This window comes from Melanotaenia boesemani, chromosome 18 (genome assembly GCF_017639745.1).
Source record: "Melanotaenia boesemani isolate fMelBoe1 chromosome 18, fMelBoe1.pri, whole genome shotgun sequence".
NCBI classification, from domain to species: Eukaryota; Metazoa; Chordata; class Actinopteri; order Atheriniformes; family Melanotaeniidae; genus Melanotaenia; species Melanotaenia boesemani.
Genome location: NC_055699.1, coordinates 20,963,201 through 20,976,665, shown reverse-complemented (window position 1 = coordinate 20,976,665; position 13,465 = coordinate 20,963,201). Strand labels below are relative to the sequence as shown.

General features: G+C 37.8%; 1 protein-coding gene across 1 annotated transcript; it reads right to left on the bottom strand.

The window, feature by feature from the left end:
• Positions 1 to 6,203: 6,203 nt before the first annotated feature.
• Positions 6,204 to 12,100, bottom strand: hus1 (HUS1 checkpoint clamp component). Its single transcript, XM_041967917.1, has 8 exons — positions 11,950 to 12,100; positions 11,230 to 11,357; positions 10,613 to 10,789; positions 10,349 to 10,456; positions 10,139 to 10,213; positions 8,613 to 8,712; positions 6,700 to 6,834; positions 6,204 to 6,579 (listed from the first exon to the last, which is right to left on the bottom strand). The coding sequence occupies exons 1-8, from the start codon at positions 11,999 to 12,001 to the stop codon at positions 6,497 to 6,499; spliced, it is 858 nt and encodes a 285-aa protein (XP_041823851.1). The 5' UTR covers positions 12,002 to 12,100; the 3' UTR covers positions 6,204 to 6,496.
• Between the last annotated feature and the right edge of the window lie 1,365 nt (positions 12,101 to 13,465).

The window sequence follows — 13,465 nt, the reverse complement described above, 5'->3', positions numbered from 1 at the left end:
ATAGTGTAATACATCCAATTGGCAATTTTAATGCTATTTTGACCACCAAAATAGCATTAAAAGGAATTAAATTAAAACAAATTAAAAGAAAAACATGGCAGGCTAGTTGGTAGGGGAAACACTAAAAATACAATGAAGTTAATTTAGATTCAACTATTTGCTGCAAGATGGATGCTTTATATTTAAAAACCCATCTATCTTTTTTTAAATACTTAATTATCTCATCATAATTACAAAACAAATTACAAATACAAAACTTAAATACAAAATAACCTCGTTCATGAAAATGAAATGCATTTATAATCTGTGGAGAAATAAATAAAATCTCAGCTAAAACACCAAGAAAAACAAAATGGCCACTCATTTTTTATGATTTATTGTATTGGAGGCATTATCATCAGTAAATTAGATGCAAATGGTAAAATAAATTAGGTAGGCTAAGAAACAAAAACTAGCAGGACCTCACATGGTTTATTGTGTTATATAAACTAAATGTAAAACTGTCACAAGCAAACCACTGTGGAGATTTACAGCCAAACAACGGCTGGGAGCGTCTTTAAAGTTAAATAATCACATTTTAAAAGGTAGAACTTTGTGTAATAACATATCAAGGAGTGGTAAAGGTAAACTATTGCTGAGTCAAGCTATTGCAGTCTCATTCAAAATAACTGGTTCTTGCTCAGCCTTTTTCACCAAGAACCTAACATGGAGTTTTCTCCCTGGAAAATCGCTTATCAAGTCCTGAAGTCCAACTTTCTTTTCTATCAGCTGTTCTATTATATAGTATCTCCAATCGTGTAATGTCATGTGTAATAGCATCACAATCATTATTTCTGGTGGCCTTCCACTATTTTGTTTAACTTAAAGGTGTTTTCAGGGATTTTACCAACAATGTCAAGGGAATGTGATCTGACCAATCCTCCACGTCATTGTTTCTCTTATGTAGCAACATGAAGTCTAATTTATCTCCAGATTTGTAGACTCAGAGATGAAGCATTAGATTAGTGGGGGAACATATATGATGCTATATGGTTGTTGCTAGTTAATCTTCTGATATCTAGAAAATATAAATATTTCTCTGAATGGATTGAAAGCAGTCACCCAGTCTGCTGCACTGCAAATGTCTCTGTTCCTACTGCAAAGCAGAAGGATGAGTCCAAACTACTGACCTGACCTAATATTACTATGATAGCTGAGAAAATAAATGCAAACTAATTTTATTTAATATTAATAATTCAGAACTTTTTTCCCATTATATGTTTTTTTCGCCACAATAATCAATTAATTCAACACTCAGCTGCTCACCTCGTTCCCCAGGGGGAGAGGGGAGGGGGGGTCTGGCAGCATCTGCTTCGGATGCTCTCGTGTCTGTTCGGACATGCATGTTTTAGTAGGGCAGCTTGCTAATCGTTTGCCTGCCTTGATTATTTGATTAAAACAACATTGAAATTAAATAAAATCCAGTTTTCTTCAGAAATATGAGCTAATATGGAGCAAAGTGAGCTAGCTTATATGAACAAAGTTTGGAAGAGACAACAAGCTGATGTTCCACAACTTTCCATCAGACGAACTAACTGACCACCTCGCCTCCGAAAGAACTGGGTGACGTACTGTCCACCCTCTGTTCTCTCTCCAGTCTCAGCTTATTTCTTTTCATTTTAAACTTCCCTATTTGGAGGCATCTTACCGTCTTACCATCCACTAGCTGTCTGTCTGTTTCGCTGCTCCACAGCTGAAGGAGCAGGTGGACTGAACCATTTAAGTGAAACATAGAGGGGGGATAAGTGTTCAGAGATGTTTCCAAAACAAAGAAACTTAGTGATACCAATGCATTGTAACTAAAATGTTTATGTGATTGTAGGTTTATCATTGAGTATTAGATAATTTTGTTAGTATTAATATTGTATTGAGGGCCCTTCTGGTCCCCCTGTCAGTCATGGGCCCCGAGAATCCTTCCCCTTTACACCCCCTTTTCGGCACCCCAGCTCCTAAGTCTATTTGACCGGAACTTCTTTCATAGGTGTCCATTATCACTTTTTAATGGACACCTTCCAGCCAATCAGATTCGAGTATCCATACCATAACATACACACTAAATGTGATTTACCAACACTATGATAGAAATAATGACAAACCAAAACAAGAAATAAAGAAAAAAAAAGTTTTTACACTGAATTATGATCATTATTTAGCAATACTTAGCATTATCATCAACAAAAAAACAACTTAAACTACACTAAGTAATGAACACGAGGGAGGACGATATGGAAAAACAACAATAATCTGGCAGAGAACAAATGAAACCAACAATCTGAGAGAAACTAACTAATAAGGAGCAGGTGAAGCAAATTAGCAAAAGAAACCAGGTGTGAAGAGAACAGGAAGTCAGAAGAACATAATACACAAGGGATTGACTTTACAAAATAAAACAGGAAACAAGATAACCCAAATTAAAAGACAAAGAACAGAAACTAAAGAATAGATTAGAGCAAGAATATGAATATGAAGCAAAACCCATAAACTATGACCATTCTGGCCCATTTTGTCTCAACAGTTTGTTCAGATAGAAACCTGCCAGCGAACAAGCGTCTGTGATGATAAAACGAGACTAACCTGTGCTAAATCTGAGGATGGGGTCCTGCTGTTGTGGAAAACTGCAGTGTCTGAGTCAGAAGCAGATCTACAGTGAATCAATACAGCCTCTGCTAATGTTAAGTTTAACTGTTGCCATGGTGACCCTGGCAGTGAATAGTGTATATTTTAGTGACATGGCAACTTATGCAAAACAAAAGCCATCTCACTGGGTGTTCAGCTGCTGCGAGCAGTTTTTAGAGCAACTGACACTAAAGTTTAGATTCATGTCATCTTATAAGATCAGTTCAAGGGCAGAGTCTCGATGAGTAACCTGAGAGGGTAGAAGAGGCAGGAAGGTAAGGGAAGCGAAGGTTGTCCGTAGGTTTCGGTGAACATTCGGGAAACATTTTGGAAAACTGTTGAAATACATGTTTGACATAAATATAAACATTCTAAAATAAAGGTTAAATAAAAAATAAATGAATAAATGTTAATAAATGAAAAATGAATGAATACATGAAATAAATAAAATAAAGCTGGATTTATACTTGTTTGGCCTCGCCGTAGAATGCTGCGCAGGTAGAGAGGCTTGACACACACATCTGCCAGTCCTGACACGCACCCTGCAAGACGAGGTTAAAAGTTTAACCCCGTCTTGCTGCCTGAATGTGTTTTAAAAACACACCAGTTTTTTTAAATCATCATATCAGTTTGAATGCAACCCGACCACCACTCACTTCTGTTAAAACGTGTCTCATCTCAGCCAAAAAAGAGAAAATCCTCTTTTCAGTGGCGATCCTTTGCAGTGTCACACATTTCCAAAAGCTTTTGAAAGTGCAGTTGAAAGAAACACACACAGCTATAGAGACAGGCTTTATTTTCTAGAACAGCGCACTTGGTTTTCCAAGAGCTTGTTGGAAGTTGCCAGCATCTTGATCCTGTAAAAGGTTACGTTAAAGCAAAAAGGTAGTTGCAGGAACAATTTGGAAATAAGCATAAAATTGCACATGCATCTATGGAAAGAGCTCTTTCAGTGAAAACATAAAAGCTATAGAAGATGATAGTCTCTTTCTCAGAGCATGTTCTAATGTTTGGAAGGAGTGCAATATATGAAGAAATCAGACCTGCCTTCAAATATGCCAACAGTAATCAAGTTACCAACTCAGGGATAAGTGGAGGACTGCAGCATGTGAGCTGCAGCAGAGATGGAGCCAGAGAGCTACATCTGAAGACATTGTTCGTTTTTTTCAGAGAATGTTTGACCTGCCCAGACTTTATACACAGAATAGTATGCCTGTAAATGAAGGAAATATTCCAAAGATCTACAGGAATGGCCTCATTTAAGGGATGTCAAGTTGCCTAACTTTACATCTAATCTGTGGAGATGTCTGCTGTCCATCTGACCGGTAGGGAATTTCTTATAAAATACTTTTTGGAATCTTTTAGCTTAACTCAGTTTGTGGATAAACCCTCACACCAACTTGGACACACTCTGGACCTGATTATATCATTTAGGCTGTCAAGATCTCTTAAGAAAATTGCTGAGAAATCCATCTCAGATCATTTCCCTTTTGTTTAATTTGTAGCTCCTGCAGCAGTTGTGTGAGCGACACATCATTACTGCCTCAACTGCAGATGCTTTTAGAGATGCTTTCAAGGACTCACAACTTTGTCTCGCAATTGATCTAATTTTCATTTCTGGACACTTTTCTTTTTTTCTTTTTAATTTTTTATTATATACCACCTGCTTTGAGATCCTGGACTCTATTGCACCCTTTCAACTAAAATCTGCCAGACCAAAGACAGGCCTTGATTATGAGATCACCCACACGATTAGTCAATGCTGCACAAGGACAGATTGGAAATGGAAAAAGGACAAACTACAGGTGTCATTGGAAATGATGAGGGATGTCCTTGCTGATTACCAGAAGGCTGTGAAGGAGTCAAAATCTAAATAACTGATATTATTTCAAGTAGTAGGCATTGTCCTAGAGTGCTTTTTAGTACGATAGACTCCTTCCTTAATCCCCACATTACTGTTTTGACTGTTGCTCCTGTTGCAATGTGTGAGAATTTTCTCCGATTCTTTCGGGACAAGGTACTTCCTGTCAGGCAGGCTTGTGGTGGTATCTGTAATAATGTCTTTCCTGTTTGCTCTGCACAGACTAACACGTTGGAACACTTTCAGTTGGTTTCTGTGTCCCTGAAATCTACAGACCGTCCTCTGGATGTTGTTCCTATCAGAATACTGAAGGGGGTTTGTGGTACTCTATGGCCTAGCCTTCTGTTTCTTATTGATACTTACCTTAGTTCAGGAATTGTCCCCGCTGCTTTTAAACATGTGTTGGTGAGACCCCTTCTTAAAAAAAAAACTAGCCTTGACCCTTTAGTTTTATCTAATTTTAGACCCGTTTCTCGTTTACCCTTTTTATCTAAACTTTAAGAAAAAGTTGTTTTATTCTGTTCGTTCTTTCTGGAGAACAACTCTATTTTATTTCCAATCCGGCTTCAGGTTAGGTCAAAGCACTAAGTCAGCATTTTTGAAGGTTTATAATGATTTTGCTCTGTGGGCTGATGCTAAGTGCAGCCTTTGACACGGTCGACCATACTGTCCTCCTGCCACATCTCAACCATCATGTTGGCGTCAGTGGCACAGCACTGACGTGGTTCCAACCATATCTGTAAGGCGGGAGTTTTTCGGTTTTTCTTCATCCAGTGCGTCTCTCCCCTGTGGTGTTCCACAGGGCTTTATTCTTGGTCCTATTTTTTTTTTTCATTTTACTTGCTACTACACCAAAAGAGCTAAACACAACATAACCTTTCACTGCTATGCTGACGATGCAGATTTATTCTCCGCTAAAGTCAGAACAATAATATTCCATAAGACTGTTAGCAAATTGCATTATGGACATTTAATTTCGGATTAGAGAGAATTTCCTACATTTAAAGGAGGATAAAACTGAGTGTATCGTGTTCAGTGACACTGTGACGGACAGTCCTGGCTCCTTAACTCCGACAGTCAGCTCTGCTGTCAGAAATCTGAGAGAAATTTTGGATAGTTTAAAATTTGATAAGCAAATCAATACTTTTTTAAGTACCAAGACTTCACTTAACTACAGCAACACTCTGCTAACTTGAGAACACAGCTGTCCTTTTCTCTCTCCACTGGTTTCCACTCAAATTTAAGATAGATTTTAAACTTTTACTGTTTGTTTTTAAAGTTCTTAATCGACTAGCACCTCCCTATTTGTTTGGGCTTTAACTGTGAGCGTGGCAGGGATTTAATGTCATCCCACCAGCTTCTACTGAACGTACCCAGGTCTAGGGAGAAACAATGGGGTGACCGAGTTTTCTCAGCTCCGAAGCTCTGGAATAAGCTGCCCCTTATTCATGTCTTATCACAGATCTAGTACTTTTCAAGTCTAAATTTAAAACCTATTTATTTACGATAACGGGTGGTAGTTTTACCATATTTTATTTCCGTTTACTTTTTGATCTTTAAAGCTTTGTGTTTATTACTCATTTATTTTTCTGTATTATTATTATAATGGCTTTTGTGTGGTTAGTCTTAATGATGTTTTATATTTTGTAAAGCATTTTGGTCACCTGAGGGTTGTTGGAAAGGGGTATACCAATAAAGTATTATTATTAGTAGTAATCTTTACAACACAAAGAAAAACAGCAAACAATGTGCTGCATTTATCTCAGCAGTCCAGATGTCTCCTCCATTCTTTCCCATTTGTCCTCAGCAATATAAAGTCTTCTTCAGGTCCAGTCTGAGGACTGGTGTCAACTTTTGATCCTGTATAAAATGCAGGACAGACCTCCAGATGTGGACCGTGTGCAGGTTCCTCTGTCACGTTGGAAAACCTTTTTCACGGGACCTTTTTCTTTTTCCTCAAACTGACAGAGAGCAGGAGGTCTACGCCACGGCCGGGATGAAATACTGCAGCGACACATCTTCATGCAGCAGAATCAGGTGGACGACTGTCTGATGGACGATGTCTGAGGAGACAGGAGGACATCAGTTAAAATACAGTCCAACTCCTGAAGAAGTGAATCAAAGTACCAGAAAAGTATTTCCTTGTTTTACTGCCGACATCACGCCGTCAGCTGAGAACTTACTGCACATGGCCTTGCTGGGGTTGACCTGCTGGCCCATGAGGAACTGCTGCAGCTTCCTGATGTCCACCCTGGCCTCCGCCATGATCTCTGGGTCCCTGCTCTGAGACGGACCTCCGTCCTGAGAGACATCATCACCTGCAGAGATGGAGGAAGATGAGTGAGGGATTAAAAAAAAGAGGAGATGGATTTGGATTCTACTTTCATTATACGTATATAATGTCAAATAAGTTTCATTCTGAGCAGGAAAACCTGAAAAATGCTGCCGTTTTCTGATCTCCTGAGAATGAGGTTTTCTAGGACATTTAAAGTGCAGATAAATACAGCCGTTGCCATGACAACAGTTTCAAAGATGGGGTTAAAACCATCCCTGATTCAGATCATGCCGATGGCCTTTCTACCGCAGAGCTCCTACTGGTGTAAATTCACAAGTTTGATTCTGATGCAATTTATGATTTCAGTGGGAGATTTTATGTTTACTGGCATCACAAATTCTGCCAAGTCATGATTTCAATTTCATTCTGGATCCACGCGATCAATACAAGACACCACATGTTGCTTTAACACGATCACTTCCATTCAGATGAAATTACAAAAAGCAGCTGAAATATTAACAAATAATTTTCTTCCTGAGCTCAGTCAGATACTTAAAAAAAAACAAAGCAAAAATAAAAAAAGAAATGAGTACAGTCTGACTTTCAGATGTTCTTCATCAAATTGAAATAAGACATTTTGGCTGTTAGAATAAAGAAAATGGAAATAATTCAACATGTTCTTTATTAAAAACCTCTTACAAATTATCACTGCAACAACATTTGAGATTTTCTATTTACATTGAAGCTATTGGTTTATTGATTATTAAGTTGATGTATTTTTGTAGATTAATGTATTAAATGTTATTCTAGAAAGATTTGATTTTGGAGAAATACCATCATTTAAATTCCCTTATATCTGGACTATCAGCTGCTTCTAATGAGTTTTTTAAGCATCCAAGCTGATGAAAACATGGGAAATGTTGGAAACCTAGAACATCCTGGTGTGTGGATGACTGAAAGCAGTTGGGATTAAGACCCTTCATGACCAGTCCTGTATTATTTCTGCCCAAGTACAGATTCCGGTGATTTTATAGTATCGTTGCTACGACCGACTGTTTCACCCCATCATGGCCTGGATTCTCTGTATGCCATCCTCATCATAAAGATTGCTAGGACTTTCTGGTGAATGAAGCTTAAACATTAGCTCAAGTTAAAGTTAGCTAATGTGCTGCTGTTGGCCTCCTACTTAGCAACTGCAATCTTCTCGAGTAAAACGAAGTAGCTACAGCTTTTAACACCTCATTAGCTTTAATTTAGCCACAAAACAGTAGAAACTAACAGAGAAGGACCTTAAGTAGGCGATTTATAAACCTTAAACCAGGTGATTTGTGCAGACTCGGACATGATGTGACTCAGCTGGATCCCAGACAAAAGTTCACAAAACTCTTTTCTTCAAATATTTTATAAAATCGTTGGTAACCTCGGACAGTTTCACAATTTGAAAGACTCAAACAACCAAAAGCAACAGAAACATCTGTTGTGCAACTGCAAATGATTACTGTACCAATGTTTGATCAATATTCTCAGCTTACTGATCAATGAGCTGTTACCCCTTCTGTTCAGAAATGACTCCAGCCTAAAGATGAGCAGAAATCCAATTAACAAAAACTAAACTTGCTGTTAAAGCCACTAATTTCCATCCAGCTGTCGTCACCATATTTCGCTGTGATCCAGTTTGAAGGCAGCTGGATTCATCCTGCAGGGAGGCTGAACGTCTTTCCGCCACACTGGATCAAAACACGGATGTTTCCATCCCAGCAGCCCAACTGTTGCTGCTGTTTAAAATCAGGTAAGAGAAAGAAAAAAAAAAGGTGTTTTTACCCCACGGAGGGTTTCCCAGGTCTTTAAAGTGAGTGGTGACAGAAACAAGGTCCGTCTCGATCTTCAGGTTCATCTCTCCGTTCAGGTTGGCCTCGATTACCTGACGCACACACATTCATTCAAACAGAAACATTAGTCGAGTTTCGTCTGAGCTGCAGCCGGTTTCAAGACAAACCTGAGCGCTCTTAAAGCTTCCACATGGAAATCTAAGACTCCGGTTTAATACATCAGTTAGACCAAACTCCTCCAGAGATCTACTGAAATCAGCCTGATGGGACTGAAACATGAGCAGCAATCAGACAAATAACCAAATAAAAAGAGAAATTGGTGAATTTTAGGAATAACCAATTAAAACGTTAAAAACAGAAAAGTATCTGTTTAAAACACATGTAAAATGGACACTTTGGGTTTTGGGTTATTGTTTCTGCAGAGGAAGAGACTAGAGTCTTCACTTAAATTAATTACTAATGATCATTTCATTCTTATAAATATTTATTATTTTGTTAAATTTTAACATGTTAGAAGATGGTTTACTCAGAGATCATTACAACTTTTTGGGTATTTCACTGTGACTTAAAGCTCCAGCAACATGGATTTATGTGATGTGTATGTTAGTAAAAAAAAAAAGCAGTGCAGTCAAAATAAAATAAATAATTATAGTTTTCAGGCACATTTTAATGATGGATTATCAGGTGTTCTGTCAGATGAGCTCTTCTCTCTGTGGAAAGGTTTGGGTCTGTATGTTCTGTGATGGGAATAAACCACATTAACATTAATCTCACACACTCTGTCACCTGATGAAACACTTTAAATCATTTACACTCAGATCTGGAACACAAACACAGCTGCTTACGTCAGATTCAGCTCAGGATTTTCATCACCATGAAGCTGGTTCACTTTTAACTAATCTGTATCACCATAGCAACTGATGCTGAGATCAGAAATGAACACAGATGAAAGCCCCGCCTCCTGACTCCATGACTTTTTCTCATTTTTCCTTCCTGCTTTAGAAGTTTCAGCCTTTTAGGAAGCTAGAATTCTGGTTAGTCCCCTGCTGTAAACTCCACCTCTTTTACATAAATGAACACATAACCAGGGTAAGAAAACTTTGCTGACTAAACTAAAGTTCAGGTCAAATGTATTTATAAAACTCATTTCTGACTACTGGTGATGGCAAAGTACTTTACAAACTAAAATAAATAAAATACACACCAGTATTTCCATGAAACAATTACAACCAGCCATGAACACGCAAACATAACATGGATATGTGGAATTTGCTTCATAGTTCAGGTCATGGTGACATCACAGCGTTCACTGTGATCCATCGCTGCCATCTACTGGTTGTTTAGAGAAAGATCAACCCCGTTAACACGAGGCTTTAGTAGAAAATCTGCTCCTGGTGGCACATTTAGGTTTTTTAATCTTTAAACTCTGCCTCAACAAACATGGAAAACTGTGCCGTCCATGTCATGTTTAACTGTTGAATTAAACATGTTTGGAGCTACAAGGAGGTGTGATCCTACCAGGAAGTTGGAGAGGTTCTTCATCCTGTCCACAACATTCTTCATGGTCTTCAGAGGAGGCAGGTAGATACTCACCTGCAGACACACAAGCAGTGAGACAACTTCAGCTGATGAAGGGAAATGTAAAACAGGAGGAATACTTCATTTGGAAGATAAATATGATGTGGTGCTTGGAAGAGTGTCTCACTTCACAGAAAGAGTGGTACTTACATCGAAGTCTGGCATGTCTGGTTCTTTGAATTCGTGCCAGAGTCGGCGAGGGATGACGTCAACCGGGACGTCGTGAGTGACGACTCGGCTGATGCTGGACAAGGTCGGCTGGACAGGAAAGAGGGAGGTTAAAGCACTCACAAAAAGTTCTATCACTGCTAAACTTAAATCATCATCTCTCGTAAAAGAGATAATAATGCCCTCACAGGGTCAGAAAAAAAGTTGTTTCAAATAGAAACACAGGAAGGGTACAGTGACTCTCACCAGCTCGGCAGCAACAGTGAGGCATGGGCAGTGCTTCTTGGTCAGTTTGACTTTGACAGACTTGGCGCACTGGACTGTCTTCAGGGCTCTGGACAGGTTCTCTGGAGTCACCTCCAAACAAATCTCATTGTCCTCAGAGGACACACCTTCCATCTGGTACTCATCGAAGAAGTTTTCCTTCAGGGAGGAAGAACACACAGAATCAGATGGAGGCAGAAAAGCTGAGTTCATCTTTAAAGTGCTAAGATTCAGATGGCAGACAATAGCAGATAACTGTAGTTGTTCTAAAGTATTTTACATTATACAACATATCATTTTTTCTGCATTTTCACTGTTCAGCTTTACAAGAAACAAACAACAACATTTTGGATTTAATATTGGTCGATCAAAGGATAATTACATACTTATTCATCAGTTTCTCTGTTATTTAGATAGGAAATGCTGATGGAAAACAAAGCCCTGCCTCTCATTTTTTGGATGGTCTTTTATAATCAGTCTCTCTTCTCAGATAGCAAAGAATATGAAGCATAGCCCACATATTGTGCTGTAACTGAGCTATAGGAACCAAAAATGGCCCAGATGATCCCCAGTGCTGTGACAGAGCTCTTCTTCCTCACCTGTGACAGCTCACACCACATGCTGACTCCCCCGTTGGTCACTTTCCCAGACAGAACGAAGAACAGATTATCTGGAGTAAGCCGCAGGACGCACATCTTTGTCAGCTTTGAAATGGTGGTGATGACACCTGAGGATGATGGATGGATGGATAAATAAATAAAAATTAAAATACAAGTTTAAACACGTTCACTTCTATTTGCCAACAATATGAAAATAAAGTCGTTCGTTTTTATTTTTGTAAATATTCTGAAATAAAAAAATATGTTTTAGGTTATTTAACTCTTTTTAGGATAATAACCTGAACAGTTTTTATTCATGTGCCATAAAATTCTAAAACTGTCTTTGGTGTGTTATGGAATTCAAACGTGTGCAACATATATTAACACAGGATCTTACTGATTATATAGCTTTTTTGTGATTTAATTTTCATTATTTTGCACAAAATTGTCGTTGTACAGCTGTGCAAGGACAATAAAGACATCTTATCCGATTACTATTTCATGTTTATATTCGCTATTTTAATTTGCAGTCACCTCTACACCCTTTATTTTATTTATTTTTTTATTTAACTTTTTTTAAGTACAGTGTCATCACATAACAACTCAACAGACTCGTGGATGATGTGGGAAAGTAGCTCAGCATTTTATCACCGCGCACAGAAAGTTGTGCGGTTGTTTCGAGTGAAGCTAACGTGTTAGCAGCTGTTTAAAGAGACTCACGGGTGAAGTGGTTCAGACAGGCGATGTCTATGATTTTCCCCCGGAATTTCATGGTTAATTTGAAGGAGAAGTTTAACAGTTTGGTTAACGTTCTGCTCCCGACGAGGTAGTTTTCAAGCGCTCAGCATTTGTTTGGTCCGTCCGCTTTAAAGGTCCGACCGAAACGTTTGTCTCACAGAAACTGTTAAAGGTTCCGTCCAGACAATATTTTTAAATTATATTAAATCATATACATCAATCCACTGCAAGCGATGTTATATAAACTGATCATTAATATTGGTTGATTGCCATTTACAGCTGTTATTTTATATAACCCTTACATAATAACACGAAAAAAATTTAAATCTTCTGGTATGCTGCTGTAAGATACAATCTTTTGCGTTAAAATTAAATATGGTGCTTTTCTTATTAAATGCACAAATATGCTGAACTGATTATGAGTGTCAACTGTTTTTCTTTTCTTTTAAAGTAAAATCTGTGCATATTCCTGTTTGTTCCTGCATTTTCATGACTGGACTAAACTTAATTGATAACTTAATGTTCTGTGTGTATTTTTTTCTGAACTTGTGGATTTGCCCTTCATGCATATCTTTTTTAAGGTTTTCTGTAAAACACTGAATCCCCTTGTTGTTGAACTTTAGTGAGTAAATGTATTTGAAGAGCACAGTTTTTCCACACTTTATAAAATAGAAAATTAAATTTATTTCAAACTGTCTTAAAACACAAAGATTTTTTACCTACTCTACATGTTGTTAATATTTTTGTTTATCAAGTATTTGCAAATGATCAAATCAATTTAATCTTAAGAAGGAGAGCAAACATAAATCACTATCTTTGACAACTGTAAGTAAGGCCCATTTAAATACTACATTTTGTGAAAATGGGCCCCATGAGATTATCCAAAGTTTCCTTGTTGTGGGTTTGATGCAGGAGCTCATGTGAATTCAAAATTAGTCCTTTTATAGAATCAGCTTTCACTCCTTTTATGCATTTACAGTCTTCTTTTAAATTAATTAAAAATAAGTAACACTGACCAACTGGAAACTGATTTGTCCATATTTTTTTCTTCTCTCTGTGGTGTTACAAATGAAGCCTTGATTTTAGCCTTTTAAATAAAAATGTTCTGTCTAAACTCTGAGCTTATTTACTCTGAAACAAAGGAAAACCAGCTGGATTCCTCCGTAAACCCCTTAAATACCTGGACCAGAGTCCATTTGAAGGTTTCTTACATCACAGGGGCAACCAGAGGTGACTCATGTAACACTACGAGCTGCTCGCTAACTTTATTTAACAGCTGCTTTCACCAAATTTCTGTCAGACATCTTTTCTCAGCAGCAGGGATTCACATTATAAGACTAATCATGACAGAACAAATAATACATTTGTAAAATGTATAATTAACCAGGATTTTACTATACGACCCATATTGGAGTCAAATTTATGTAACATTTTCTCAGATTAATCCTCACAACATCGTACTTTTGACACAGTTTGTTGTAACTGTTTCTAGTAAATT